The sequence below is a fragment of the Eutrigla gurnardus genome (genome assembly GCF_963514095.1).
Source record: "Eutrigla gurnardus genome assembly, chromosome: 10".
Lineage (NCBI taxonomy): Eukaryota > Metazoa > Chordata > Actinopteri > Perciformes > Triglidae > Eutrigla > Eutrigla gurnardus.
In genome coordinates, this window is record NC_139924.1 from 4,742,669 (window position 1) to 4,769,762 (window position 27,094).

General features: G+C 44.0%; 1 protein-coding gene across 5 annotated transcripts in view; it reads right to left on the reverse strand.

Annotated features, from left to right (window-relative positions):
- cux1b (cut-like homeobox 1b) overlaps nucleotides 1-27,094 on the reverse strand; it is a 58,467-nt gene that overhangs the window by 24,960 nt on the left and 6,413 nt on the right. For all 5 annotated transcript variants that reach the window (XM_084019716.1, XM_084019715.1, XM_084019712.1 and 2 more), the window contains exons 2-8: nucleotides 15,688-15,798; nucleotides 11,474-11,521; nucleotides 7,576-7,654; nucleotides 4,662-4,799; nucleotides 2,772-2,895; nucleotides 405-481; nucleotides 22-88 (exon numbers count right to left, since the gene is read on the reverse strand). In XM_084019716.1, the coding sequence (XP_083875842.1) occupies nucleotides 22-88; nucleotides 405-481; nucleotides 2,772-2,895; nucleotides 4,662-4,799; nucleotides 7,576-7,654; nucleotides 11,474-11,521; nucleotides 15,688-15,798 (644 nt within the window). The remainder of the gene's footprint in view (nucleotides 1-21; nucleotides 89-404; nucleotides 482-2,771; nucleotides 2,896-4,661; nucleotides 4,800-7,575; nucleotides 7,655-11,473; nucleotides 11,522-15,687; nucleotides 15,799-27,094) is intronic.

Genomic DNA, 27,094 nt, shown 5'->3' on the forward strand with positions numbered 1-27,094 from the left:
ATAGATCACCAAGACACATACTTTGCTGTGGCTTCCTCGTCATACTTGGTCTTCAAATCAAAGAGCTCGGCCTGAGTTGTTTCAAGTGCTGTAAAACACGGGAAAAGAGTGAGGTGAGAATTTCACGGGAGACATCTCCGTATTCATGTTTTTGCATATGCTTCTCTCACTGGTGTGAATTGACGGTTGTAGAGTTATTTGCTTATGTTGCTAGGCCACTTTCAATCTGATCAAACCACACCCACCTAGTCCAGATGCAGCAGATTACGTGTTAAACTTCACATTCATGAGAAATACTTAATGCTTTCATGCCAGTACGACCTGATATGCAGTGACATTGTTGCCATCTTATCTGAGCCGGTTTAAACTCTTCACAGGCCTGTAAAGACTGAGTGGGCTGGTACCTGTCTGTAGGGACTGGGCCTTGTGTTCGGCCTCTTCCAACCTTGAGGACATGGAGTCCTGGCTCTCCTGGAGTTTCCTACAGAGACAAAGACAGCCGGGAGCAGAAAGTCACAGATAGATACTGAGTCAGTAAATCTTGGGTTCGCACTCTGTGGCAACTGCAACTATTCTCTATTTTCCCACCATTTCTGAAGTGTTTTCTCCACTAAAATCCTCCCAACACAACCCACTCCTCATTAAGCAGTCCTATTAGGCAGGAATGTCTGGCCACTGGGGCACACTGCACGGGGGGGAGGGGAGGGGAGCAAGGGTTGAGTAAGAGAGGGAGGGAGGTGGCGTAAACCACAAGGATAAAATAGATTCATTCTTAGCATTTAAAAAGTTGGGCTCTGCTGAGAAATTGCCACTGCGTGTAAAAACATCAATAATCTAGCACAAAGACGGTCTTTATGGCACTCTTTGATGCCCCCCTTCTCCGCCAATCTGTCTCTCCTGTCATCTCTGTTTTTCTGCCCTCTACTTCATCCTTTCATCTTTCTCTCCCTCCTTCCCTCACTCCTTGCAGGATAAAATGCATCAGAGGTGCCATCCATTTACTGCTCCTCTCAGACACAGGAAGTCAGCTCTCTGCAGACAGGAAGAGGCCTATAAAAACACTGACGTAAAGGAAATACAGTTGGACAATTGATCTTCTGCTGTATATCTGAAAGAGGCAATAAGCATTACCACGGCTTCACGGCAAATAAGATGATTGACACAAGGGGAAATATGAATTCTGTAAGGTACATTTTAGAAACACACATCTTATGAATCAAGTGGGCCAGAGACTTTTATCAAAATGATCCCTGAGAAAGTTTCTTCTGACGTGCTTCAATGAACGTGTGGAGTGTGAAAGACATCAGTCTTTGTACTTTTAAAAGTAGAATATGGTGCAATGAAGAGTAAGTCATCTAAACCACTGGCTATTTTTCTTGAGAAAAACTGTTATATAAAACGTTTTGATAACTTAAATGCACGTAAAAGTTGCTGAAAAGGGAATGCAAGGCAGAATACAGCTAAAGGATCAACCACCACAGAGGAAGTCATTTCCTTCATACACATATGAAGTGATGCAGTGAAAAAACACAGGACAACATCACTTTCTTTTGAAAGGATGTGTGTAGCCATTTTGTCAGTAACATAAGTCTCCATCAAGTGGTATTACAGCAGCCTCCATATCGTTGTTATATCTGCATGGTAATGTGTGGTTTTAACACAGAAAACAGCACATTAGCAATGTGTTGGTGAGCTCTAAAACCCACTATTTCTATTGGTGGTGCTTCATTTCCTAGTTGAGAAGCATTTTCTGCTTCTGATTCATCCTTCACAGCTTTTAACTCCTGCTCACCCTCAGTGGCAATGTGCCGTCTCTTTAAGCCCTGAGGCTGCAGCGGCAAATCGTATGAGTGCTCATCATTCTCTTTCACTCTGCACAAGTTTATTTATCCCTTTAATTCAAAATAGGAGCACATAGTACTTTAAGATAACTACATTTTAGGATTATCCACACTGAACCTGGATTCACATTCAGAATTTAAAGTGGCCCCCATCATATCTGAGGAAAGAGGTCCAAGTCTGTTTTTATGTGAAACAATATTACAGCTGCCTGCATCCTTATGTTGAACGGGCACTTTCCTGGGAAAGGAAAGTATCAGAGTGACTCATTCTAGCCTTTGTAAGAGTTAATACATGATTTCAGTATGCAGCATTGTTTTTTCATGTTCCTTAAATATCTGGCAGCAATTTTGAACCCATTTATTACTGGCACAGGCTTCCTGTGTATCTGAAAATCACACACTTCAAAATGCCTTGAAAATTCATTTGGAAAGGAAATAACCTATTAAATCAAAATGAATTACTTTGTATCAAAATTAAGTGACACCTCAGCATAATTTCTGTCATTATATGGTAATTTGGTGGGTTTCATTCAGTTACTGTATATGTTCAGGCACAGCAAAAACAAGTGAAAGATATTGTGGTAAAGATAGGAAATAGGAGTCTGAGGTGTTGATTCCCATCAAGACTAGAATGGCAAGCACCCACATGACAAAAATGCTGGCTTTGTTTTTTTTAATGTTTTTTCCATTCCTGCATTCATCTGTAAAAAGAAGGCAAAGCCAGAGAAGCAACAGGCGGCAAAATGTTGACAAAAAATAATCCAAGGACTATTATCTTAGAAGACATAATGATAAAGTCATGAATAGCTCTGCTGAATAAAGACAGAACTCCATCATTCAAAGATTAGAATCACAGCAGCTCTGTCTGAGGGCACAATGTTTATGACTTGAAAGGCCACTGCTATAGCACACAATACTTAAAGGTTCTACCTCTCCTTCTCTGCATAGTCGTTGTGTAGCTGGAGCTGCTTCTCTTGGGCCAGGTTCTCAGCTTGATTCTTCAGAGACTGCTCGTACTCACGGATCTTCTCCTTCAAGGCCTTGATGGTCACCTCTGGAGGAGGCAAAAGCATAACGTTGGGCATTCAGAGAAGAGGAAGGAAGAAGTCAAATAAAAGCAATTTGCAAAATATATAGACAGCAGACTATAGCGGTTTCCTAGATGTAATAAATGGCAGTGATGACGATCATTTTGACCTTTGCTTAAAGAACAGCATTTCATATGCTATGTTGATTCTCTATCAGCACAGACAAAGGTCTTGGCCCCTATAGCTCCTGCCTAATCTTTACATCCATACCTGGTGTTGAGAATTCACCGTTCGCTAACAGTAGATAGGCTACCTTCATTAGTACTGCAATAGAGCTGAAACCCCATAACCTGCAGACGGTTGAGCTCTGTATAGGAGAGCCTGAAATAAATCTAACACATAACTGTGGTAATAAATAGGCCTGTGTGTGTGTGTGTGTGTGTGTGCGTTTCACAGAGAAAGATATAAGTGAGTGAGACAATGATAAAGAGCATTGCTGTTTGCTGCCTTTGACTGAGGGCTCTTAGCACTTTGTGTGCGTGTGCGTGTGATTTAAACTCCAGTCTCACTGCTCTGACACATAATCAATAGAGGAGAGTCCCCTCAGAGCCCTCTTACCCCTTAACTGCTTAACTGAACTTTAAACATTTAGGTTGCGGGGATCAATGGCCCCTGCACTCTTTTGTGTGTGTGTGTGTGTGTGTGTGTGTGTGTGTGTGTATGAGGGGGGCAGGTCCGTGTGTGCATTTAACAGGAGTGGGAGTTCCACAGTGTGTTTTGGGGTTTAAATATCCCCCATCTATTGAGGCGGGAAGGAGGGATAAAGGATGAGGGAACAGGAAAATCAATGGCAGAATGGAACCCTGCCGCTATCGAGCTGTTCCAATTAACTCTCACTGAGGAAAGGGGGATTCCAAAACATTCCCCGCTCGCTCGCTCACTCCTCCTTTCGACTGAAATTACACCACTTTTATTACTGCTTCTCACTCATCCCTCTGCCTCCGTCAGTTTTTCCATCTTTCTTTACCCCGAGGTAGCCTGTCGTTTTTTATTCATGAAACTGTGCCTCATGTTTTTTTTCCCCTGAAAACCTATTTGAAAATGTAAAACCTTGTACATTTTTTTGTGTTTTTGAAAAATTTATAAGGCATTAAAATATGTTCAAATGTGGCGTCTTCCTTTGAAAAGGGCTTCTATATACCAGTGTGCGTCTTTGACCTTATACTTGCACTTGAAGTTTCATCAACATGCAGACATAACAGTAAGGTTACCTTCAAGAATAAGCTAAATTATTTTGCCTCTCTAACATTTCCAATTTAGACATTTCTACCATGCTTTACTTTTACTTCTGCTAGTGTGAGTTTTTCAGCCTAGCTGCAGTAAAAAAAAAAAGAAAAACATTACTGCTTTTGTTGCAGCCAACCTGAATGTTAAAAAAAAAAAAAGCTTTGTACAATATTTCCAACTGACAGTGACGGTGATGACCGAGAACTAGTTTATGACAGATCTTTTCACTCCCGGTCTGTATATTTTGTTTTTTTATCCATTTCTACAGGGACAATGCACATCACGGTAAATGTGTCGGTGTTCACCAAAACATGGTTGTCAGATGTTACTTTAAATTAGCCATTCAAATAGCAATATGGATAATGTGTTTCTCATTCTCACTGCTGCAGCCTGCTTCACTGAACTACACAAACCCTAATCACAGGTATATGTGCCCTACATCCATGCCCCTCTTGAAGTCAGGAATAACCAAATTGTGTGGCTCTGCATGTATCCCGTCTCTAACCTTGGTTTTTGACCTCTGCAAACTCTTTGTTGTAGTCCTCCAGTGTCTCGCGAAGTTTGGTGTTCTCTGTCTCAATGTCGTGCATCCTCTGGAGCTTCAGCTGCAGCTGCTGAGCCAGCTCCAGCACAGGTACAGGATCTGGCAGAGAGAAAACACACCACATTAACACACTGCAAAGCAGATTACACAAACAAGGGCGGCAGGGTGGTGTAGTGAGCTAGGAATAACTACATCCAAGGTCCTGTGAGAGCAAGTGTTTGCCCTGGTGAAGTGTCCTTGAGCAAGGCAATGAATCTCTTGCAGCTCCAGGAGAACTGTTCTGGAGCTGACCGTGACCTTTGATCTCCCCATGGAGAGTTACTGGTTCCAAGCAGGACCAACAGATATCACAATTACTAGCAGTAATATGACACGGTGAGTTAAGTCACTGATGCATCAGACAGCTAATACTATAGATTAGGTATTTGCAGAACTAATAGTATAATTTCATACTCGATCATCACAGTTACATTATAACAGGGAGTTATTAATATTTTAAGAGATGTGCAAAAAAAGATGCATTCTCTCTTTCCACTGTAGTTTTCTTCATTTTTAAGTTAAAAATATATGTTACACTATATACTTTGTGTTTTCATTCATGGTTATTATTTGTAAATTATAAAGTGAATTGTTCAACTGTAAATATCCTACCCTGGACGTTTCTTTACCCCAAAACCGTAACAGCCAAATTTGAATATTGGATTTTAAACTGCGCCTTGAGCTGCATTCACTCAAAACTGGCACATGCCGACGGTTTGTGACGAGGTGCTGATGTTTATTTGTGCTTGACAATGTAACTGCTGTCAAACAAAAAGAAAATGCTGTTTTATTCTTCTGATTCACAGCTTGGTTTTCGCACTAACGGCAGTCCCTCTGTTCATCCACTCTTTAGCTCACTCGACCACCGCTGCTCTCTTTTTTTCTCGCGCTCACTCACTTGCTCGTTTAGGCGGAGGATTGGTGAAATTTGAATGCCGTGTTTACAAATAGCAACCAACAATGGGACTACATATTATGCCTTTTTTAACTCTAAAAGGTCATAATTTCTTGAGCACATTGTGCTTATCCATAAAAGGTTACTGAATGATACACTATCAGCTATTGTATAAACAGAAACTTTTGTTGGTGTATGAGATAACCAAACTGGGTTTGTAGGGGGGAATAATGCGTCAACTGCAGATCCAGTAATAGAACTGGATAACTTGTAGAATGACACAGACAGTACCATAGATGACACACATTAAGAAAAGAGATAACTGGGCTATGATCTGTTAAAGTGTTCACTATGATGCGTCTTGAAAGCAAGAAAAAAGAGAAACATGGGAGCAGACAGATGGACAAAGTGGAGCCGTAAAATAGGCAAGGTAAATAAGAGATTAAAGGAACAAGAGACAGAAGGAAGAAAGACAACTTTCTGGAGGCATTTTACCAACATCTCTGTGAACACACAGCAGGGTTAACTGTCAGTGTGATGAAGAGGGGCCTGTCAGTCAGGCCAATCACATCTGATTGGTGCTCATGGGTGGCAGACTGGTGACAGGCAGCCAAGAGACGCAGGCGACGCTCATCAGCATGCCGGCTAAAAGAGCAGTTTGCGTGTCTGTGTGTGTTTGTGTGTGTGCGTTGTACAGATAAGAGGAACTGACAGCTTACAGCTGGGGGTAAGGGCTGTGTGTGTGTGTGTGTGTGTGTGTGTGTGTGCGTGTGTGTGTGTGTGTGTGCGTGCGTGTGTGTGTCTCATGTCTGACGCAGTTAGATATCTTAACTATGCTAATGAGAGATCAGCAGAGAACGATTGGGGAATTTCATGCTGATTTTGTGCCGTCAAGGTGACACACCATGCAGGGCTGAGCCCTGACACACACACACACACACACACACACACACACACAACCACACACACACACACACACACACAAATACACACAAGTACAAACACCAAGGAGCATAACTGTATGCCCTGAATTTGGAGTCCTATCTGTGTTGGCGTCCTTGAAAATCAACTTTCTCTGCTTCTTATCAAACCTTCGTCCTTCACATCGGCCCCCCTCCAAATCAACTGCACAGCCTGTTAAAAGCAGTTTGACTTGTGGGCCACTGGTGCTGAACGCTCTCGCCAGACACCTTTAATCTAAAGCAGAGCACACTGGGCTGACTAACCAGGCCTTCAGCTGATAGAAGACAGAACAAAACACACTGTTTCCTCTTTCAAGACTGCTGCATTAGTCAGGCTGGTCTGTGTCTGTGTGCGTGTGTGTGCATCAGGCATTACATCATTGTCTCGCTGCAAGTTAAGAATAGCCCCGTCAGAGCTGGCGCTGACTTATTGGGAGCAGTACAATCCAAAGATATTACTGTAGGTCTATCCATGTGGGAATATGATGACCTCCTTACGCTATAGATGAACTCAACTCCTCTCTCATTCCTACATACACGGCTCCTCCAGGGCTCCCACACAGCTGAAAATCTCCAACCAGTAGCTCTGTGGCTGTGTGTGTGTTCGGATACTGTTCTGTGTGTTCTCTGGTGCGTGTCCCTCCTCAGTGTGCTGAACGTGACTGCTCATGTGCGCACTTCGCAGTAGCCAATCGCGGGCGCACTTGTCATCCATATCAGGACGCACCTTCTGTTAAGACCCTCTAAAGGCTTCACCAGTGGGGATGAGATCTCGAGGGGACACATTAAGGTGTCGCACATGCCTGGATGCACAGTGAAGGAGCACAAGAGGGAAGGTGTCATGCTTTTTCTCTTCCCCTGTTGGTCCTGTCTGCGTGGATAATGGGGTCTCCATTTTTTGGACTTGGGAGGGGTCTCGAAAAACACACTTAGACATACACAAGGACGCACACAGCACAGACATGAAACGTGGTCTTACCTGGGACATCAATTATTTTCTTGTACACGTTCAAGAAGGCGGCCTCTGCTTCTTTACTTCTCTTACTCAAGGCATCGATCTGCAAGGAGAGGAGAAAAAGAATGGTTCATTCAGTCAGTACTGCGTGTCATATCCATACACTCCGAAGGCAGGCCCATTCATTTCACAGCAAGGGTCGTCTACATAGCTGTCTATCCTCACTATGCGTTGGTATGCTGCATGACATCGCGGTCGTCTTGACAGTGTCTGCGTTGGTGTTTCCTTCCCGTGAAGTCAGTTCAGCTGTTCAACCGTTGACGGATGCGTTTCGTTTGCCGCGTGCATGTCCGTGTCCGTCTGTCCTAGAGTGTGTGTGTGTGTTCCTAAGTCAGTCTGTCCGTCAGTGTTTGCAAATGTGTGTGTTCGCTTCGCCTCCAGCATGCTGACATCATTAAACAGCTGGCTCAGTCTTTCCAGCCACAGCAGGGGCAGATTATTCAGTCGGCTCTTAGCAGCAATACAGTGTGGATCCATTACTGCTGCAGCCATTAACACAAGAGGGCACGGCATGCATTCCATCACCGATATTATTGAAATGGACAGCATTAGATTGGATCCATAAGAGATTAATTCTAGAAATCACGCTGGGGGAACTTTAACACTGTTGTCGATGCTGAACTATTAGGCAGCAAGCGCCGCTATGGCCTCTGTGTCACACTTTAATATGAGAAGCAGACAAATGGAGGCGAAAAGCATCAGAAATCAAGTCTAAATAAAGGGAAACAGATGCCAAAATAAAGACATTCAGAGGGTGCTACTGTACTGGGCAGAGATACAGCTGACAACTCTGGCTCACGCACTCAGACTAAACAGCCTTGTGTTTCTCTTCCAACTCCTCCAGCACATTCACTGAGAAAAAAGGAATAAAGACAAAAGCCTATATAAGTCCAAATATAAAGTCTTCACATTCCCAGCCAAGCCAGTAGTGTAGTTGATGGGTGGTTTAGGGGTTCTTGCCACTGTAAACAGAGCGGGCTAGATGTAATACTGCCTGGGCTCCTATGGGAACCTAATAAATCTCTTCACATGGCTTTGATTCATCTCTAGTTTTTTAGCCGCAAAACATCTGGCCCTGAGTAGGCTGGTGCCAGCACCCCTCCCTCTTTCCCCCTTATATTTCTCTATGTCTCTCTCTCTCTCTCTCGAATCCTCCCTCTTGTCAGTTACTTCCATGTTCTGACTCATTTTTTTTCTTTCCCCTCAATCTTTTTCAGTGTCAGTCTTTCTCACATGTCACATGTCTCTGTCACACACTCATGTCTAACTGGCATGTACAGGGCTCCTGTCTCTCTCCCTCTCTCACACACACTACACCACTACTATATCTCATTCTCACATCATGTTGCATCATGTACCCTCTTCATGTGCTGTGTGACATTGGGCGATCAGGATCCTCAAATGCAAGGCCATTAATGGGAGATTACTGATGCTGAGCACTAATACCTCTCTCACACACCAAACCTGTTCAGTGTCGAAATGTGTGTGTGCATGCGTGCGTATATAAGAGTATGTGATCAGCTCAACGATCTCATGATAAAGAAGAAACACACATGCTCACAAAGCAACGCAAAAAAAGTGATCTGCCGATGGCAGCGAAGGAAGCCGGCTGCGTGACTGTACAATGACTGGGCCAAGGTCAGTGGTACAGCAGCTTTATATAGCCCAACATGGGAGGCAGGAAATAGACATTTAATGTAGGACACACCCTACAGTTAGAGGCAGGTTAACTGCAGGACCAGAGCCATTAGAAGACCACCCAGGATTTGCAAATACAACCCTGCTGCACCAAACTGCAGCTCTTTCAACCAATCCCGATGACATCTGCTATTACATGCTTCCCTGCCCCCATCACACACACAGACACGGCCAGGCAAAACAAATGAAGTGACACAAATGATACCTCACCAGTATCAGTAGGTTACCAATGAGAAGTGCTTGCAATTGCAAAAGGTATCCCTGACACATCCACACACACACACACAAACACATGCGTACATACGTCAGCAACTTGTGCCACCACCATCACTCAGCACCGCCTTGCTCCCCTATCTAACCCATAGTGTGTGAAGGGCATCAGGCTGACCTGCGTGTGTGTGTGTGTGTGTGTGTGTGTGTGTGTGTGTGGCCCCAGTGGAGTCTGATAAGGGGAGGCTATGGGAAGCAGAGACTGAAGCCTTGGATAATGGAAAAGCTTATCTGATCGATGGACCAACAAGGAACACTGAGCATGCAACATACACACACAAACACACGTACACGTACACACACACGTACACACACACACACACACACACACACATAACCCGTTTACCAAACTGAGGCCTTGTGGAAACAATACTGTTAATGGTAATAATTGTGACCTGAGGGCATCCACCTTTCAATGACAAAGATTAACCGAGTATCAAGACCTCCAAGTTCCCAGGATAAAACTTTATATTGTTTTGTCTGGGTTCCACACTCACTTAGTAAAGATTCAAGCTCAGCGAGTAAAATGCTTAAGGATGAGATACTGTGGGACTTCAACGGGAAGACCCTCTGGTTTCTAGGGCTGTCTTTACCTTGATCAAAGCGAGGAGGAATAAGCAAACAAAGCCAGGCTAAAATTACACATTCTCAGAGCCACTCGTGTTGTGGCATGCAAGCGCGCAAAATAGTCGACTGATTGATGGGCTGCTCTAAGACTGGCGCGGGTGTACAGTATTATCTCAATAATCATAAGATAATGTCTTTCTCAGTTCCGCGACCACCCACTATGTGCCTCAGCGTGTTCTGGTGTGCACGCCGTTGAGGTGTGTCAACATGAGGATGGTGGAAACAGCTGACAAAGCCGCAATTATATTGCTGCCGTTTCTATTCTCTAAATAGACTGTGGATCATCAGCAGAACATGGTGGGACCACTATAAATTACAGCTTTTTTACATAACCACTGGCTGTGGTCACTGCTCTAACACAAGAATATGGAAACTAACCCAGTGTTAAACTGTAATATTCTATGGCCAGAAGCAAAGCAACCCTGTCACTATCTATTGAGATGATTTTGTTTGCATGCATGTGTGTGTCCATGTGTGTGTGCTCGGGAGGAGATACTGTTGGGCTGAATGTCCACCCACTCCAACCCCAAAGAACGCCCCGGTCCAAACCAGCCGCTTCCACTCCTACCCTCTGACTTTCACATATGGGAGTGAACTGGAAATGCATGGCTGCCAGAAAGGAGGAGTCACGATGGAAATAGGCCAAAATGATGGAAGAGGAGATCGAGGGGCATGGCGGGAGTACACACACACACACACACACACACACACACACACACACGTCACCTCTTATAGGTCAAGGTACATAGAAACCTAAGGCGCAACATTAAATTGAAAATAAATAAATGAGCCACACTGAACAAAAAAGGCTCATGATTCACCAGATCAACAAATAACCCCACCGAATCATGCAGACAAACAAAGTCTGAGGAAATAGCATTCGGTGAGTTTTGACTGGCTAGAGCCGGGGTTTTTGTGGTGCCTTTTTTTTTTTTGCAGGATGCAATTTAAACACACCCTCGGGCTACAGGACTTCATGAATAGGACAGAAAATCAAGAGCAGAGCAGAGCAGAGCGAAGAAAAGAGGGGAGAGGAAAGAGGGGAAATGAGATAGTGGCAAGAGAAAGAACAGGAGATGGCGCAGAGAAGAGAGTCAGAAGTAAGAGAGAAGAGATGACGATATAAGAGGAAAGACGAAGGCGGAAAGAGGGGAGAAGGGTACTGAGAGGGGGAGCAGGACCAGTAAATGAATGTCAAACAGGCGTTATAAAATGTTTGAATGCTGTGCTTGAATCACTATGTCAATATAATCTCCCAATATCTCACCTCTCCTTGGAAGTTCTTGAGCAAGGGGGCAACCTGTTTCCGGAAATCCTGAAAGATAAAAGAGAAGAGGAGGTTAGTGAGTCTCAAAAAGAGATGATAAGCGGATAAAATAAAATAAAATAAACCGTTAATACACCGGAACATGTAGCAGTGATGTTCACAAGCTGTGAACACCTACTGAGTTTTATGCTAGCAGATCAAATAAGTCACTTATTGAACTCAAGTAGCGGCCATTCTTGCCTCTGCCGATGAATAATGAGCGATAACGCGTGAGCGAGAGATGCACATGAGTGTAGGGAGGCCAGGTTTGTACCCTGAGGAGCTCTGCGTTTCTCATAAGAACAGGTGCAGCACCACCTGGGCCACCCAGAGGCACAACTAGCGCGTGTGAGACAGAGAGTGAATGAGCCACGGAGTAGGACTACAGTTAATGCAAATTGTCTCCACACACAAGGTTTTTACTATAAAGCAAATGCTTTTCATCCCGCAAGTCCCATTGCATGACTCTCCAGCACGAGTCAGCGGTTTCAGATTAGATAGCCAGTTGAGTATGTATCAGGGGAACATGCAAATCACCATGCTGTTAGCTGAGCCTACATCCTGACGAACTGAACTGGAGCGTACGGTAAAAAGCATGGGAGAATAGGACATTCTGTACAGGAACACTTGATTCGCACAGTTCGTGGACACACTCATACTCACAAAACAGCCTAATGAAGATGTGAAGTAGGGCACCGACAGACGCGTGCTCGGGAGACCCTGCGCCTTTTAGAAACCTCCGCCTAAAAGCCTAACCGATGCAGCAGGGAGCCTGCATCCCAAACTGACCTGGGACCAGTGTCTGGGGCCGGCCTTATCCCAGGTTGGTCCAGACAGGCCGCTTGTCTGGGGCTGAGGACAGGTCATGACCCCAGTGACCCTGCCCCATTGTTGCCTCATCAGGGGTCGTTGTGGCTGTTTGTCTGGGCCAATTCAATATTCCCCTGCTGGGGATAAAGACCTCCACCCCGACCCCCGGCTCCACCCCCAACCCACGCCCCCTCTCTCTCTGTCTCTCACACACACACACACACACACACACACACACACACACACACACACACACACACACACACACACACACACACACACACACACACACACACACACACACACACACACACACACACACACACACACACACACACACACACACACACACACACACACACACACAGTTATTTGCATAGGATTTTGATTATATCCTAATTTATCATTTCAGAAGTCGGTTGGTTTTTGTTTTTGGATAACCTGCACTAGTTCCTGTTGGCATTGACACAAGGACTGTTTTCTTCATCTTATTTTGCTTCAGTTAATATGCCATTGTTTTGGCAGAGCCAAGCAAAATGGGCTCAAACCTTTGTCTGTATTGGTGTAAATTAGCGTAGAAGACCTTTTTCATTTTGCTCCAGTGTACCATTATCACTGTAGCTTAAAACGTATGTTAATATTTATGACCAAAAAAGAAACCTCTGTATAATGTAATGCAGTCTAGTCTAGGAGCCCTGCAATAATTACTACCTTTGTACAAATCATAACGTTGAACTTGTGTTGAGTCTGCGTCTGCATGACGAGCTGCCTCAACTCTACCATAATAGTTTGAGGTTGGCGTATTAATCTTATTACATTTTTAGGCAGAGTTAATTAAATTCCTAATGTTATTTCAGTTTATACGTTTATCCTCTCATCTTGCATTTTTGTCATCTAAGTTGTGACTAAAGACTGCAGTTCGGGCAAGCTTGTACACACACACACACACGCACGCACACACACACACACACACAGAACCCACAAAAACAAACACATTCAAATAACATGCAGAGGCGAGCCACTGCTTTTGCTGAACACCCCAGCTCTGAACCCCTTTGGTCCACTCTAATGCACCGCCCCCCTGCCCCCCCCACTTCCAAAGATTTATGACCATATAACATAACAATGCACACAGACACCATGGTCAATCTGTGTGTGCATGTGTGTGTGTGTGTGTGTGTGTGTAGTGAGGGGAGTGGAGGGGGCCAGGCAGCAGGAGATGGATGGCTGGTGTGTGAGCTGCCGGCAGACAGCAGACAGGCCAGCCCAAGGAATCCTCCAGGGAGTATGGAACTCCCATTCGCTGTCTGTCTGCCCTGCAGCTAAACACAAACGTGAGTGTGTGCATGCGTGCACACACACACACACACACACACACACACACACACACACACACACACACACACACACACACACACACACACACACACACACACACACACACACACACACACACACACACACACACACACACACACACACACACAAAGTTGTTTTACTACCGCTGCCTCTGGCTAGCAATCTTTGGGACATTTTACAACCATTCCCACCCTCGCCTTTATAACAGTGTGGTAGAGGAGTCTTGACTAACTAAAAGGAAATTAAGAAGTGGATGAATAATTCAGGCAACTTAGGAAGCACAGTGAGATGTAGCCTAAAAAAAAATTAAATAAAAAACTAAATCAACAGTGCGTCAGTACTAATGAATTATGGAAACTTTGTTTTCACGCTGCATTTCTTTGCACTACTTTCAAAATGCTACAAAAGCCTGTGTGTGTGTGTTATTATGCAGACCGTGAGTGCAGTTCACACCGAGTACAGCTCAGCAGACTAGACACAGTCAACGTGGGCCGGTCTCCTGGTTGTTGAATAATGGATCAGAGACGGACTCCCGCTCAGCCTAATGCAGTCTGATCTGATGTGACTGTGATCTCCGCTGACTGGTGCAGACCACAGAGAGCTGACAGCCCTCTCTATAGGCTGGTGAACCACACAGCCACGCAAGAGACAGCAAACACAGCTCCGCAAATGCGCACAAGACGATCTGGGCATTTTTAATCAAGCGCAGGCCATCACACGTTATGAACTGGCCTATTTGGTAGGCAGCTTTGATGCTTATACACCTCCAAACGTCGGGAGTTTTAGTGCCGATTCCTATTGAGCTGTTACAGCCCTGTAATGAATCCTGTCGCTCGTCTGGCCTGGCTCAGATTCCTCCTCCACATACCAGGGAGATGCCAGGGGCCACACAGACGCCAGAGGAGCCTTCCTAAATCACAGCCTTGTTACACTGATGAATGTGTGTGTCCTGTTCTGTGATCTAGGCTATCTGCCTCTGTGTGTGCGTCTCAGCTTCACTGGATGTTTTCTTTGTGTGCATCACTCCACCTCTGTGTGTGTGTGTGTGTGTGTGTGTGTGTGTGTCCCTGCCTCCTGAGTGTAGCTAGTTATGTGGTTATACTTGAAATGAGATTAGAGATGAATGTGTAGGGTAAAGTGAAATTAGCATCTTTCACATGCAGGTACAGTTTCCTCTGGTGTATAGTCCTCTACACTGGGTGGGCTACAAGCTGAAGTCAATAGTCACAATCCTCATCCTGTGGTAACTATAAAAGGCCTACTGTCAACTCCACCGAGAGTTGACAATTTTCTATCCACAGTCTACGCCATTCATACATAATTCATACTGCTATCAATAATTCACCATGGTGACATTACCAATAATAACACAACAATACTTTGTTTTCGCTGTGTGGTTTAAAATGTGTTGCCTTGGTAACAGAGATGAAACAAATATTCCCAGGAGGAGTGATGGGAACACAGGAACAGGACAGAATTCCCTCCTGATCCCACTTAGTAGTGTTGTCACACTCTCTTTCATTCTCTCCCTCCTGCTCTCTCTCTCTCTCTCTCTCTCTCTCTCTCTCTCTCTCTCTCTCTCTCTCTCTCTCTCTCTCTCTCTCTCTCTCTCTCTCTCTCTCTCTCTCTCTCATTTCTCTCTCTCTCTCATTTCTCTCTCTCTCTCATTTCTCTCTCTCTCTCTTCTCTCTCTCTCTCTCACATACACACTCACAGACCACACTTTTTGCACGCATAAAAAACTAGGTCAGATAATACAAACTCCTGAGGGGTTTTCTGTTTTGTCTCTTTAGGATTTCAGGGAAACTAATGGAGAGACTATTTTTGGGAGCCAAGCCCGCATCTCTGCTCCGTCTACTCCTCCCTTGCTTTCTCAGTAAATAATCACGGCAACATTTATATGAAGAGGAGAAGAGACGAGGCACACCACGATTGTCAAAAGAATCGCGGGACATATATACGTGGCTGTTTGTTGGTGCGTGTCTGTGAATATCGGATTTTCTCACCTCTGGTGTGTTCTTCTTGAACTCGCGGCTCAGGTCGATTAGTTTCTTCCTGGACTGTTCACTCTCGTCCTGTCTGTTGGCAAGCTGTGTGGCGGTGGCGTCTAGTTCTTTCTGCAACACAAACACAACTTTTTTTAGTTTGGCCAAAGGAGAGCTGCACATTTTGCCGTAGTTAATATTGTCTGTCACTACAACCAGCATCATTGTTATAATTCAGAAGAAACAGACAGGAGCTGTTTCCTGACAAGACAGCAGGGTCCTTGACTAATCTGGCGTGCTGCAGACTACCCGTCCTGCCTCAGCTGAACTTGGCCAGTATGTTGCAGCAGCGGAGGCAGTGAGGAGAACCACAACACCGATATCCCGCCAAGGAAAACCCGGCTACACCGATAGTTTGATCTGCTACCATCGCAAGCAGTATCTGGATCCATTCCGCCTGTCAGTCAATCAGTTACCACTGTGTCAGCATGCATGACAGCTTCTCTAGCAATAGACTACTACCACTACTACTCTGCCCACAGTTCACAACAATTATTGACTGTCTGCACCAGTTGACCCCCCCTCCCCCACCACACTCTTTCACCACATAACAACAGCACAACTATCAACAGCAGTGTTGTGAAGAGGGGCCCGCCTTTATCCATTTTGCATTGTTATTAATAGCCTTTTATGGGACTTGTTCCAGATGATGGGCCAAGTGCTGACATTAACAAGACGTTCAGGCCTTGTAAAGATTGTATCTCCCTCTGCTGAGTGTGTGAGAGTTGCTGGATTATGTTTCTGTTGGATTCTTGCCTCCTGTCACGCTCACTCCTCTTCCCCCTCATTTTTCCGTACTCTCTACAGATCATCCACTCACTCATTCAACCAGCAGTACCTTCTCCTCTGTTTAAATTCGCTCTCTTCTCCCTTTACTCCGCCTCCCCATTTTCTTCTGCCCCCTCCCATCCACCTCCTGTGAGGCCGCCCACCCCTGAGAGTGATTAAACGCTGCTGAAGGGCCGTTATGCTAACTAACACACTAATCATTTAATACACACATTACCACAGGGGCCCTTGTGGCTCAGTCTGCTGACAAGGTCCCAAAACACACTCACGCACACATGCCCACCTCCCCACATTGCCCACGCCCCCCCCCCCTCCACACACACACACACACACACGAAAATACAAGCCTCTAAAGAAATAGTGTGATCAAATACTAATTAGGAGATTTCTCTCCCCCCCCCCCCCCCCATCAGCAATAAGTTAATTCCCTGACCAGCCGTGATCTTGTTTTATCCACAAACCATACAAAAAATATAACAAATGTTGGTCGACTGTCCTCTGCAATAGATTTGACACAGTAGTACAGGACGTTTGGGGGAAAAATACAAAAAAAGCGGCTCACTTGCTTACATGCCATCTTGCTCTGGCTGCCCATGGAGCAGTTGATGTAGCAGCCTGTCCGCCCATGGCCATGGAGCAGCTGCACTATCTGTTAGTGAATTCGAGCGTGCGCAGAAGCTTGTGCAACGCTTGATGAAAGGAGGAACCTTATAAATTTTAATCATGTTAAATTAATTGTCAAAAAATGAATGCTCTAGTTCATGAATAGAGGTGTAATTATTATATTGGTAAAGATTAGCTACAGGAACAAGAATATAAAGGCCCAGTTGGTTCAAGATACGAACATCAAATTTGGCAGATATTAATCACAATTTGATGTATTAGGCCTGAAGGCTAATACATCTTAAATCATTATAACTCACTGGAACAGTGTCTGAACAGATTTCAGGTTCAGGTTTTTAGGTACATTCCAAAAACAAAGAGATAATGGTGTCAGTGAGTCAAGCTATGCCATTAAACACTAATTAATTTTGAACAAAATCATAATTTCTACATAATCTGAATCACCATAGAAATATAATATCATGGATGACTGATTATTATAGGCTACTGATTGTGTCTCTGTGTGCGAGTGTGTTACGCACCTCAGGACACAATTAAGTGCATCAATTTGAAGAATAAAGCTTGAGAAAGGTAATTAAAATGACATTTATCAAAGTAAAGTTTGCATTAGATTGTCTGCACCATCTTAAATCACCACTGTCACTTAACCACTGTTTGGCTCCCTTATCTCATCTCTGGGTTTAAATAAGGACATAACCTTCATACTACTATAACAACTCTACTACATTATACACTACACTGTTTGTGTTCTAGCCGTTTTAATGTCGGTAGGAAATGTACAGCTCCGGTTTTCTTATTGGGTTGAAATAAGTAACCTTGTAAACAACAACACCTTTAATAATTTAGTAGATTGCTCTTTGATATGCAAATTAGTCCATGCAAATTTCAGGTACATTCATTTTCCAACTAAGTCAAAAAACAAGTTCAACACAATGCTCTATTGATATATATTGATTCTGTATTTAGGAGGAAATCACCACAGTCCTCCCCTAGGGTTCTGCTTAAGGAGGTCATAAGCCAATCCTTGACGCCCTTGATTCTGTCCAATCCGTTTCCAAAAACCCTGCGCATATCCCAATGTGTTACCAAATCCCCATTCCCCAAAAAAACTCTCAATGTTAAGCTAAATAAACACATCACACATGAAAGAGGATTGATTCAGTGCCAACTGGGCAAGTAATTATGGGCATGGTCTCAGTGAAAAAAAGACCCCTCAGACACAGTCAGGTTTTGACTATGCAGCAAACTCTCTGCCCACATCAGCAGACATGAGCAGACTTTACACTCATCTTGCTGATAGAGCGTAACATCCGAAAGTGCACAATCCCCGCTGCCCGCCCCTTGTTCACACACATCAAATCTTACCATTAGGGGACCGATTCGACTCCCATTTTAAGCGACGTATAAGCACGCTAGGCTGTCATGTTTAAGTACCTTAAGTGAAATACTGAACAAATATGTATCCTCTGCTGAATGCTGTTTTTGTAGAATGTGGGTTCTTAACAAAAATAAAACTGGACTGTACTGTGGTCAGTTTACATGTTAAAAAAGTGCAAGCTAGACACACAGGAGAATTCACTTTTGTTCTTTGTTTCAACAAACTATTTAAATGGCACATATGAGTGTTTTCTTTTTTTTTTATAAAAACACACTTACAAAGTGTTGACACTGCTTCGTTATACATTTTTTCAACAGCCAAGTACTGATTGTGTCAAATTGACTGTTTCAAGCTAAAAACAACGTATGGGAATACGGTTGCGCAATTAAAACTGGTTGATGTTTACTCTAATACGAGAATGGAAAATGTCAATATGGTTAATCTGTTCGAACTCCCTACCGTGAGAACTGTCAGTTCCCAATCGGTCCAGCTACCTGATCCTTGCTAGCTACCACATCGCAGTTTATATTACTGTCATGACTAAAGATAGCAAATAGCTAGATTAATAGATGGCTAAATAGGAAGATACTGGAAAGGTGACATCTGTCACCATCCATCTACAGTCATGACAGCAAATGGCAACATTGTGTGCACTTTGCAGACTAGGAAGCTAAAAAAGATTGGGTTGGGCCTTGGCATGTTTCATTTTGAACAAGGAAGTCAGCAGTGCAAACATGGCTCGTATTACTGGCAAGGTTTCAGAATCAAACTAAAACATGCATATCAATACAGCCCTAATTACAACCCTGTTCTTATTATTACTATTATTATGAGTGGATATGATAATAAAATCCTTGAATCTTGAATCTAATTAGGAACAGACAAGTTCTACACATTTTGTTGCGTATTTCATATCTAAATGTGTAATTTATTACAGGGTTTATTTTTAATTTATTAAGTAAATTCAGCTATTCTGTTCACTTCATCAAGCTCCAAAACATTGGAGGGGAATACTGTTAACTTTAGGCAAAGCTGCTCCACAGGGGCTCTGCCATCTGGCATACCATTGGGATATTCTTTCTATCATGTTTGACATCAATGATTGACATTCATGCTTAGTTGTTAAATATTACAAATTAACATGTTTGACGAGACATGAATAAACTCAAATTAGCCTGCCAGAATCCAACAACATGTAAATGAAGGGAATCTATATTTGCTAAGTGTCATTACCAGCAATACCAGTTAATGCGTCAATGTAACGCTTGCGGTGCACTACAGAGGACTACAGAGCACTAAATAACATGCATGAAAAACTTGTGTACTCTGTCCTTGGGCCTTGGGCTCCGTCTCTGAGGTCAACACTCTCTGGCTGTCCTTGGGCCGACTTTGAAAGGTTCTACTTTTCAGATCTGAAAACTGCTTAATTTACTGGAGAATTAATTCGTTTAACCATTTCAAATGAACTTGAGCAGGATTTTTAAATCTTGCTATGGCTGGTTAGGACCGCACTGTCTAGTTTAGCAGAGGATGGAATATGGTGTGTGCAGGGGAGCATTAAGTGGGCTGTAATGTCTGTGTGATTGCTGTAACAGCCCTGCTTGGCTTGGCTGGGCCGGCCCACAGCAGCAGTCCCTGTCCTGGTTCATTTGGTCGTCTGGTCAGCTGTAAAGACGATTGGAACAGATTGCCAACACTCCCTAGAGAGACTTCAACACCGACTTGGCCAAGAAGCCTCCCGCACACTACTCCACACGCGTGTGCTCTCACATGAATGCACAGACAGGCCGCTGCAGTAACTTGGGGAGCCCAGTCTTTCCACATTCTTTTGAACTCCGTTTCAAAAGAGGAAGTCTGCTAACATGTTAGCCCAGTGAAATTTGGCATGGTGAGCTATGTTTGCAGCTAGGTGGGGAGATCGGGCCAAACCGGGGGGAAAACTATCTCCGTCCTACAACTGTAGTAATAATACTAATCACAGATAACAGTCACGGGTAAACAAATCCCATTTCCACTGGCCATCAGACCCAAGGTGAACGTGTGTGTGTTCATCTCTCCTAATGAAATCCCTTCCACTCTGCAGACAGAGAGAGGCCTTCTATCTGACTAATTCACTCTAATTACTCTAATGAGCCACAGGTGATGATACAGTGAGACTGATTAATTAAATGGGAGGCACCAATCAGGCATGTCTGATTATGCCAATCATATCGACTACCGACTAAATGAGATAACAGGAGACAGACGCACTTTAATTGAGGTACCAAAACTTCATGGTATTCCTTATACCCTCGCGCTACGACGATGCCGAGACAGATAGGCCGGTGGAATGACAACAAGGTTATTGTTATGTACACAGTATGAAGTCAATCTGCAGCTGCCGTCTGTGACGCCACGGTGACCAGGAGTGCACACACACACACAGGAGAGAATACCACACAAGGATCTGCTTCAGATCTCATTCTCTGTGGAATAATTAGGACTGTAACTGCTAGAAACGCTTTGTTTACACCTAGTCTACAGTCATACATGCCAAGTAGTCTGCCACTACTCCTATAGTCCAAACACAATGTAGGTTAACTGCTTCACAGTCGGCACATGTTTTACACATTAATCTAATGGAGTACCACTCTTGAATTCATGCCAGGCGTTAGAAGGAGATGGACAAAAATACATTTACTTCTCAGTAACACCAACACCTTATTAGTCACAGTACAGAAGAGGTTAATATTTTTAAATACAGCTTTCTGTGTGCATTATAAAAGTGAAAAGACTTTTTACTGTCTCTCTACTTGGCAACATGACACAGATGTTTAAGAGATGAAGTTTTCTGTCCTGCTGGTGCAGTCGCTAATCTTTCCTTTTATCTCCGACATGTCTGAGGCTGTTATGTGGTTATGATAGTAAACAGTAAGAGGCGTCTGGAAAGATGTCTTATCTGAAATCTACGAGGCCTACCTCTGAAACTCCCCCTCCATCTCCCCTCACAGCGTTCCACCTTCCTATGCGGCTGACTGTTCTGTATGCCGGATCTACTGTGTGGGGGTGGAGTCGTGGGGTGGTGGCTCAGTCAGGAGCGACAGCCACGCTCGCTACAACGACACGGTACATGATCACAGATCACAGGAACGCCCCCTCAAAACACAGCACAGTAGCAGCGCAGATAAGCGACTACAATCCTGGCTGCCTGTCTGCCTTCCTACCTTTGACATAGCGATAGCAGGATGCAGAACTTTAAATGTGTCAGCAGCTGCCGTTTTCACAAACCACACAGGGCTTGAAGACGCAAGTCATAGCCCCCTGAATCTCCATTCTTGCTTTTCCTCTCTCACCCATTGGAGTCAAAGCCACAAAGTTTTCTCAACCGCGATCTAACACAATAGTTTCACTGTGACAACTGAGGGCTGAACACTTTTGTGAGTGTGCGTGTGTGCGCTCAACTGTGGGGATGCATCTATGTTTGTGTGCAGAGCAGTTGGGGGCGGGGGTCAGCCTAGCACTCTCCCCAGTCCAACAAGATGCTTGTGGTCCCTGAGCGTTTTGCTCCTTTTTTTGAACACAGATCCATATCTACCAACAGCACAGGAGCTGTCAAGGCTCACCTCACTGACGCTGACGCAAGCCCGGATCAAAAACAAGCTTTTTACACCACAGCCTCGTTTGTATTGATCCATGTTCCTCTGCTGAGAGACTGGTTGTTGTTTTATCTCCTCAACATCCAAGCCTTAACTCTCCTGAAGCCTACTGAGAGCTAGTCATTATTTTTGCCCGACCTATTGTCTGACGAGCGGTTTCAGAGGCCAAGCCTGAGCCTAAATACAAATATAATGAGAGTAAGATGGTTTCTGGTGGGGAGGAAGTGCCGCTCACTTGGTCTCATTTTGCAGAGTTGGAATTTAGCTGGAGGCCTGTGTCACAAAGGGTGAGTGGTTTGGAGGGTGCAATGGGAGGAGAGGGGTATGGCGATATGCTAGGGTGTAATGCATTGGTGAAAGGGCAAGATTTTTCATCCCTGCGTTTACAGGGTGGAACGGCTAGGATATTGAGATCTGAGATAGGATCAGAGGGTAGTGAGCTGTTTCAGCTACGATAAAGGCCACGCATTACAAACAGAGCACAGATAGAGAGAGAAAGAGGGAGAACCAGAGAGAGAGGGAGAGAGTATCACACCTCTCATCCCTGAATTAATGCCTCCATTCTGCCAGGAAGCCATTCTGTGCCAGTGAGAGGAGATTGGGGAGGGGATGAGTGCACAGATACGGACTAAAAAATGGAAACTGCGATCATGGAGAGGGGCGATAGGGATTAATCAAGTCTGGAGGAAGAGTGGGGCTCTCCAGGCCCTGTAGCACATATACAAGCCTGGGTCCCAAGGACTTGGGCGAGCAAAGTGACACCACCGCTATTAGTTTATACGACACCAAATGAACATGCAATGAACATTGGCGGATACTGACAAGGCCTACAAAATCTATGACCCTCAACAATGGAGCAGTGTTCAAAGTTGCTGTAATTTAGTTAAGATTTGATCTGCTCTCAATTCGTTAGCCTATCTGATTTGTTGTAATTCACTTAGATTTCCATTTAAGGACTACAAGCAGCTTCGTGCTATTGGCACAGTGACAGGACAGTGAAAAAGGTCTGCATCACTCTCATGTGCCTCTGGTACATTAAATCCCCGCTCTGCATGATGCCCTTTTCCACATTTTAATTTAGCCTTGTCTATCTGTTGTATCCAGTAATTTTCTCGACGCCTGATGATGACACATCAGCAGGCGTTGTGCCACAGCCTATAAAAGCAGCATGTTGACTTCTACGCATTAATCAAAAGCATGTATGAAAATGCCCCCATTAGGTTAGATATATTGAGACTATTTAATGTGTCCAACACATGCTGTCACTGTTTCCTAGCATGGCCCAGCCTGACTGAGTTTGACACCCATGGTCTATATGATCAACGTCAACACAGCGTGTCCCGAGGCTGAGTCTTACTCAGCCTTCATGAGTAAAGGGTTTTTCTGCTCTGCTTGCACGACTTTCGAGAGGAAAAGACGGAGAAACACAGTGAGAAAGACAGAATGAGCATAGCTAATCCTTACAGTAATGACAGAATAATTAGCTTGCATTAGGCTATGTAATGGGTTGTAATTATATAATTTATTCTGTGTTGAGAGAATGTGATATAAAGCTTGCACAATGAGGGAAGAGGAATATAGAGCTAAGTGGGAAGTAGGATGGAGCATGTGTAAGAGCTCAGGCTCTTTCTATTGATTGATCCAAACATCAAACGAACCACTAGAGTAATGGGAGGAGTGAAGGACAGCTAAAAGCTATTTGGAGCCTCCACTGCATAAAAGACTTGACCTGTTCCACACAGCCTACATATCAAAACCATCAAACAGCAATCAATAGACCAAAGCGGTCAACTCAACAAACCGTCACCCTACTAAAACATCAAACCCCGGGCCCAAGCGTCAGATGATAGGCTACACTCAGCTTATCCATTACCATCAGATAAAGAGGAGATAAAACACAGAGCCTAATCCTTTCATGTGTCGTGACAGCCACAGCAGCCTCCAAGGCATTCCTTCAGTCTGGCTCTCAAATAGTTTTATGGCGGAAGGCAGCCATTCACTTCACCAGCCAGCCAGTCAGGGCTGTTCTGGTCTGTTTGTCTTATTTCACAGTTTACATGCTGTTTTATAGGTAGTTATTATGGTCACCATGGTGATGCCATACATTTTTATGGTCTTTTGGTCTGAGGGCAGAGAGTGTAATAAACGAAAAAAAACAACAAAAATCACTCACACACACACACACACGCACACACACACACACACACACGAAAACAAAGACTCACAAAACGCACTCCTGCTGTGGAAAGGTCTCCTGTCCCTCCCTTCCTCCCTCCCTGACTCACTCTTTATCAGTCTCACCAAATGCCTATCTCCCTACTTTCTGCTTCATGTGAAACATGGATAGGCTAACGTACAATTGTCCTCTCTCATTCCACATCTGGAGCTGATCAGAGGGCCTCCTGGAAGTTGAGGCCTCTGGGCCTATTAATAACCATACCGCTGAACTCAGGGTCAGACAGCAGTCAGCGGATGAGCCTGTGTCTACTAAACACATATTCCCTTCCCCCTTCCTCAAGAAGACACTCTCACTTTTAGAAACGAAATGAGTTTAGTAATGTACACTCAGTTTAAGGCTTTTGAATTGTGGGCATAAAAAGAATGATTCACAAATAATTAAACAAAGACTGAAGTTTGAAGATTCTGACTGTGCCATTGGTCATCCTTTAAAAATAAAACAAATACATAAGCATGGGAAAAAACACTTGGGTAATTGTGTGATCATTTTCTCCCTTCTTTCCACATCCAAACAAGTTCAAGTTCAAGGAGGCTAGACCTGTTAAAAGGCAAGACAGACGGTAAAGTCATCATCTGTTAGCTCTAAAAGGTTAGACCAGTCAGACTGCCCAGGTCATACTGAGGTCTGGAGGGTCAGACCACCTCTGAACCCTGGCTCCAGTCTGACAGCTGCTCGGGTCAAATGTCAAGCAGAGGTTAAGGTATCGTCTAGGGATAGCCAATGAATTTAACAGCTACAGGACATTTGTATGAAATTTCCCATGTCGGCAGAGCAACGGACCAGTCCTGCGTTTAGCCTATTAATCGCCAAGCCTTTGGTTAAAAAAATATTGAATCCAAGTACCACTATACTTCAAATTAATATATCAAGCATTACAATCATTTTGGTTCACTATACCTAAATAAGACAGCTGTTCTTTCCAATGATGATTACGCCTCAAAAACTGAAAATATACATAAGCAGTCAATGGGTACACTTCCTCAACTGAGCTCCTCTCACTGGGCAAAGGTTGCCAACCTACAATGTAAAACTAAAGCAATGAATATCTCACTGAATGTAGGGAACAATTTGTTAAGCATAAACCACCTCCATCCAGCACACGCACCTGTGAATACAGGGTAGTTGAATCATCATAATCGGTGGTAGTTTTCTGCTGAGCCCAGCCAGCAGTCTGTGTTATTTTTAGAGGGCTGACACAGAAGCAGGCCGTCCATTTACTCTGTGAGCTGGCAGCAGGACCATCACAGCTCTGGTTGCTTTTAAACTACCAAAATGGGAATGAGCTCAACATAAACACTGCAAAGGTGTGGACACTTACAGAAACAAAGTTAGCTCAGATTCAGAGCCATTACTATTCCATTATTTTGACATTGGGATCCTTATGGCGGTGTGTGAAAATGTCAAATCCACACACGTTCAAACATCTTATCATCTTACACATGTGTGATGAAAGATGCTTATGTTCATAAGGGAATAGCATAACAGGCCTACTAGGCCTATATTAACACTGTGAGTCAACAGGACTAATTTAATCACACGGCCTACCAGAGTGTAGGATGATACGTGGCAGTTAAATAAAGGGATTAACAATAAACGTCTCGTCTTTGGTTTTTTCACATGAAACCCTTTTATTTTTAGAATAATAAAATTCCCGTGGTAGCAAATCACACACTCCAGGATGTATTGAATACAAGACAAAAGCAAGCAAAAGGAGAGAGTGACAGAAATTGGAGGGAGAAGTGAGGCTAAAGGTTGAAGGCTGTTCCCATCTGATGTGACTGATGGGTTGAGCCTGAAGGCCGTCTATGGATCTAGCAACTGAAGCCATGATTGACATTGAAAATTACACAGAGTGAGCTATTAGCAGATAGCGGGCCATATCATAATTCAATCCCTACACCATCAAAGTGCACCAATATCATAATTCAATGCCAAGAACCATTAGCCTGCAGCACACCAATATCATAATTCAATCCTGAGACCATCAGCCTGTGCCAATATCATAATTCAATACACCGACCATTAGGACAAACCAATAGGCCTATTAGAATTCAATACCTATGGTCAATGATCTAACAGGACACTGATACTGGAGTCATGGGTTGACATGGGACGAGGTCTGCACATCAGCCTTATTTAGCCCAGACTCTTTGATAACAGTGAGATAAACAACACTAAAATTAGGCAGAGCAAGTGGTTCACCAATAGCTTGGCTACACCCGTCGCTGAAGGCCACCGTGTGTTTGCTGCAGAAACACATTTCAGCAGAGGGACACGTTTGTAGAACAAAATTAAGCTCTGCATTAGCTTCAAACTGAGCAGTGTGCCAGGCAAACGTTTCAAACACTGGCCCCCAGTGTGTCACCGTCTGCAGTTGGTCTAAATTATCACATTGTGGTACCTTGTGGAAACGGGACTCCATTTCGTTTTCTGGTCCACTGCCTCTGTTTATATTTCCATGTTAACATCTTGCTTAGCTAAAAAAAAAATGGCACCCAGGCTCGACGTGCTGGGTCATCAGAAACCTACACGTTAACAACCAATCAAATGGTTTTTCAAAAAGATCAGATTTCCTCGACTGCTTTAAGTCAATTCTTCACCAGAGTTGTCATTATTCAGTTATTCTCACCACACATTTCTTAGGTTTCCTGACTTAACTCTAATCCTTGTGAACTGCATGTAAAGTGAAAAATGACTCCAGAG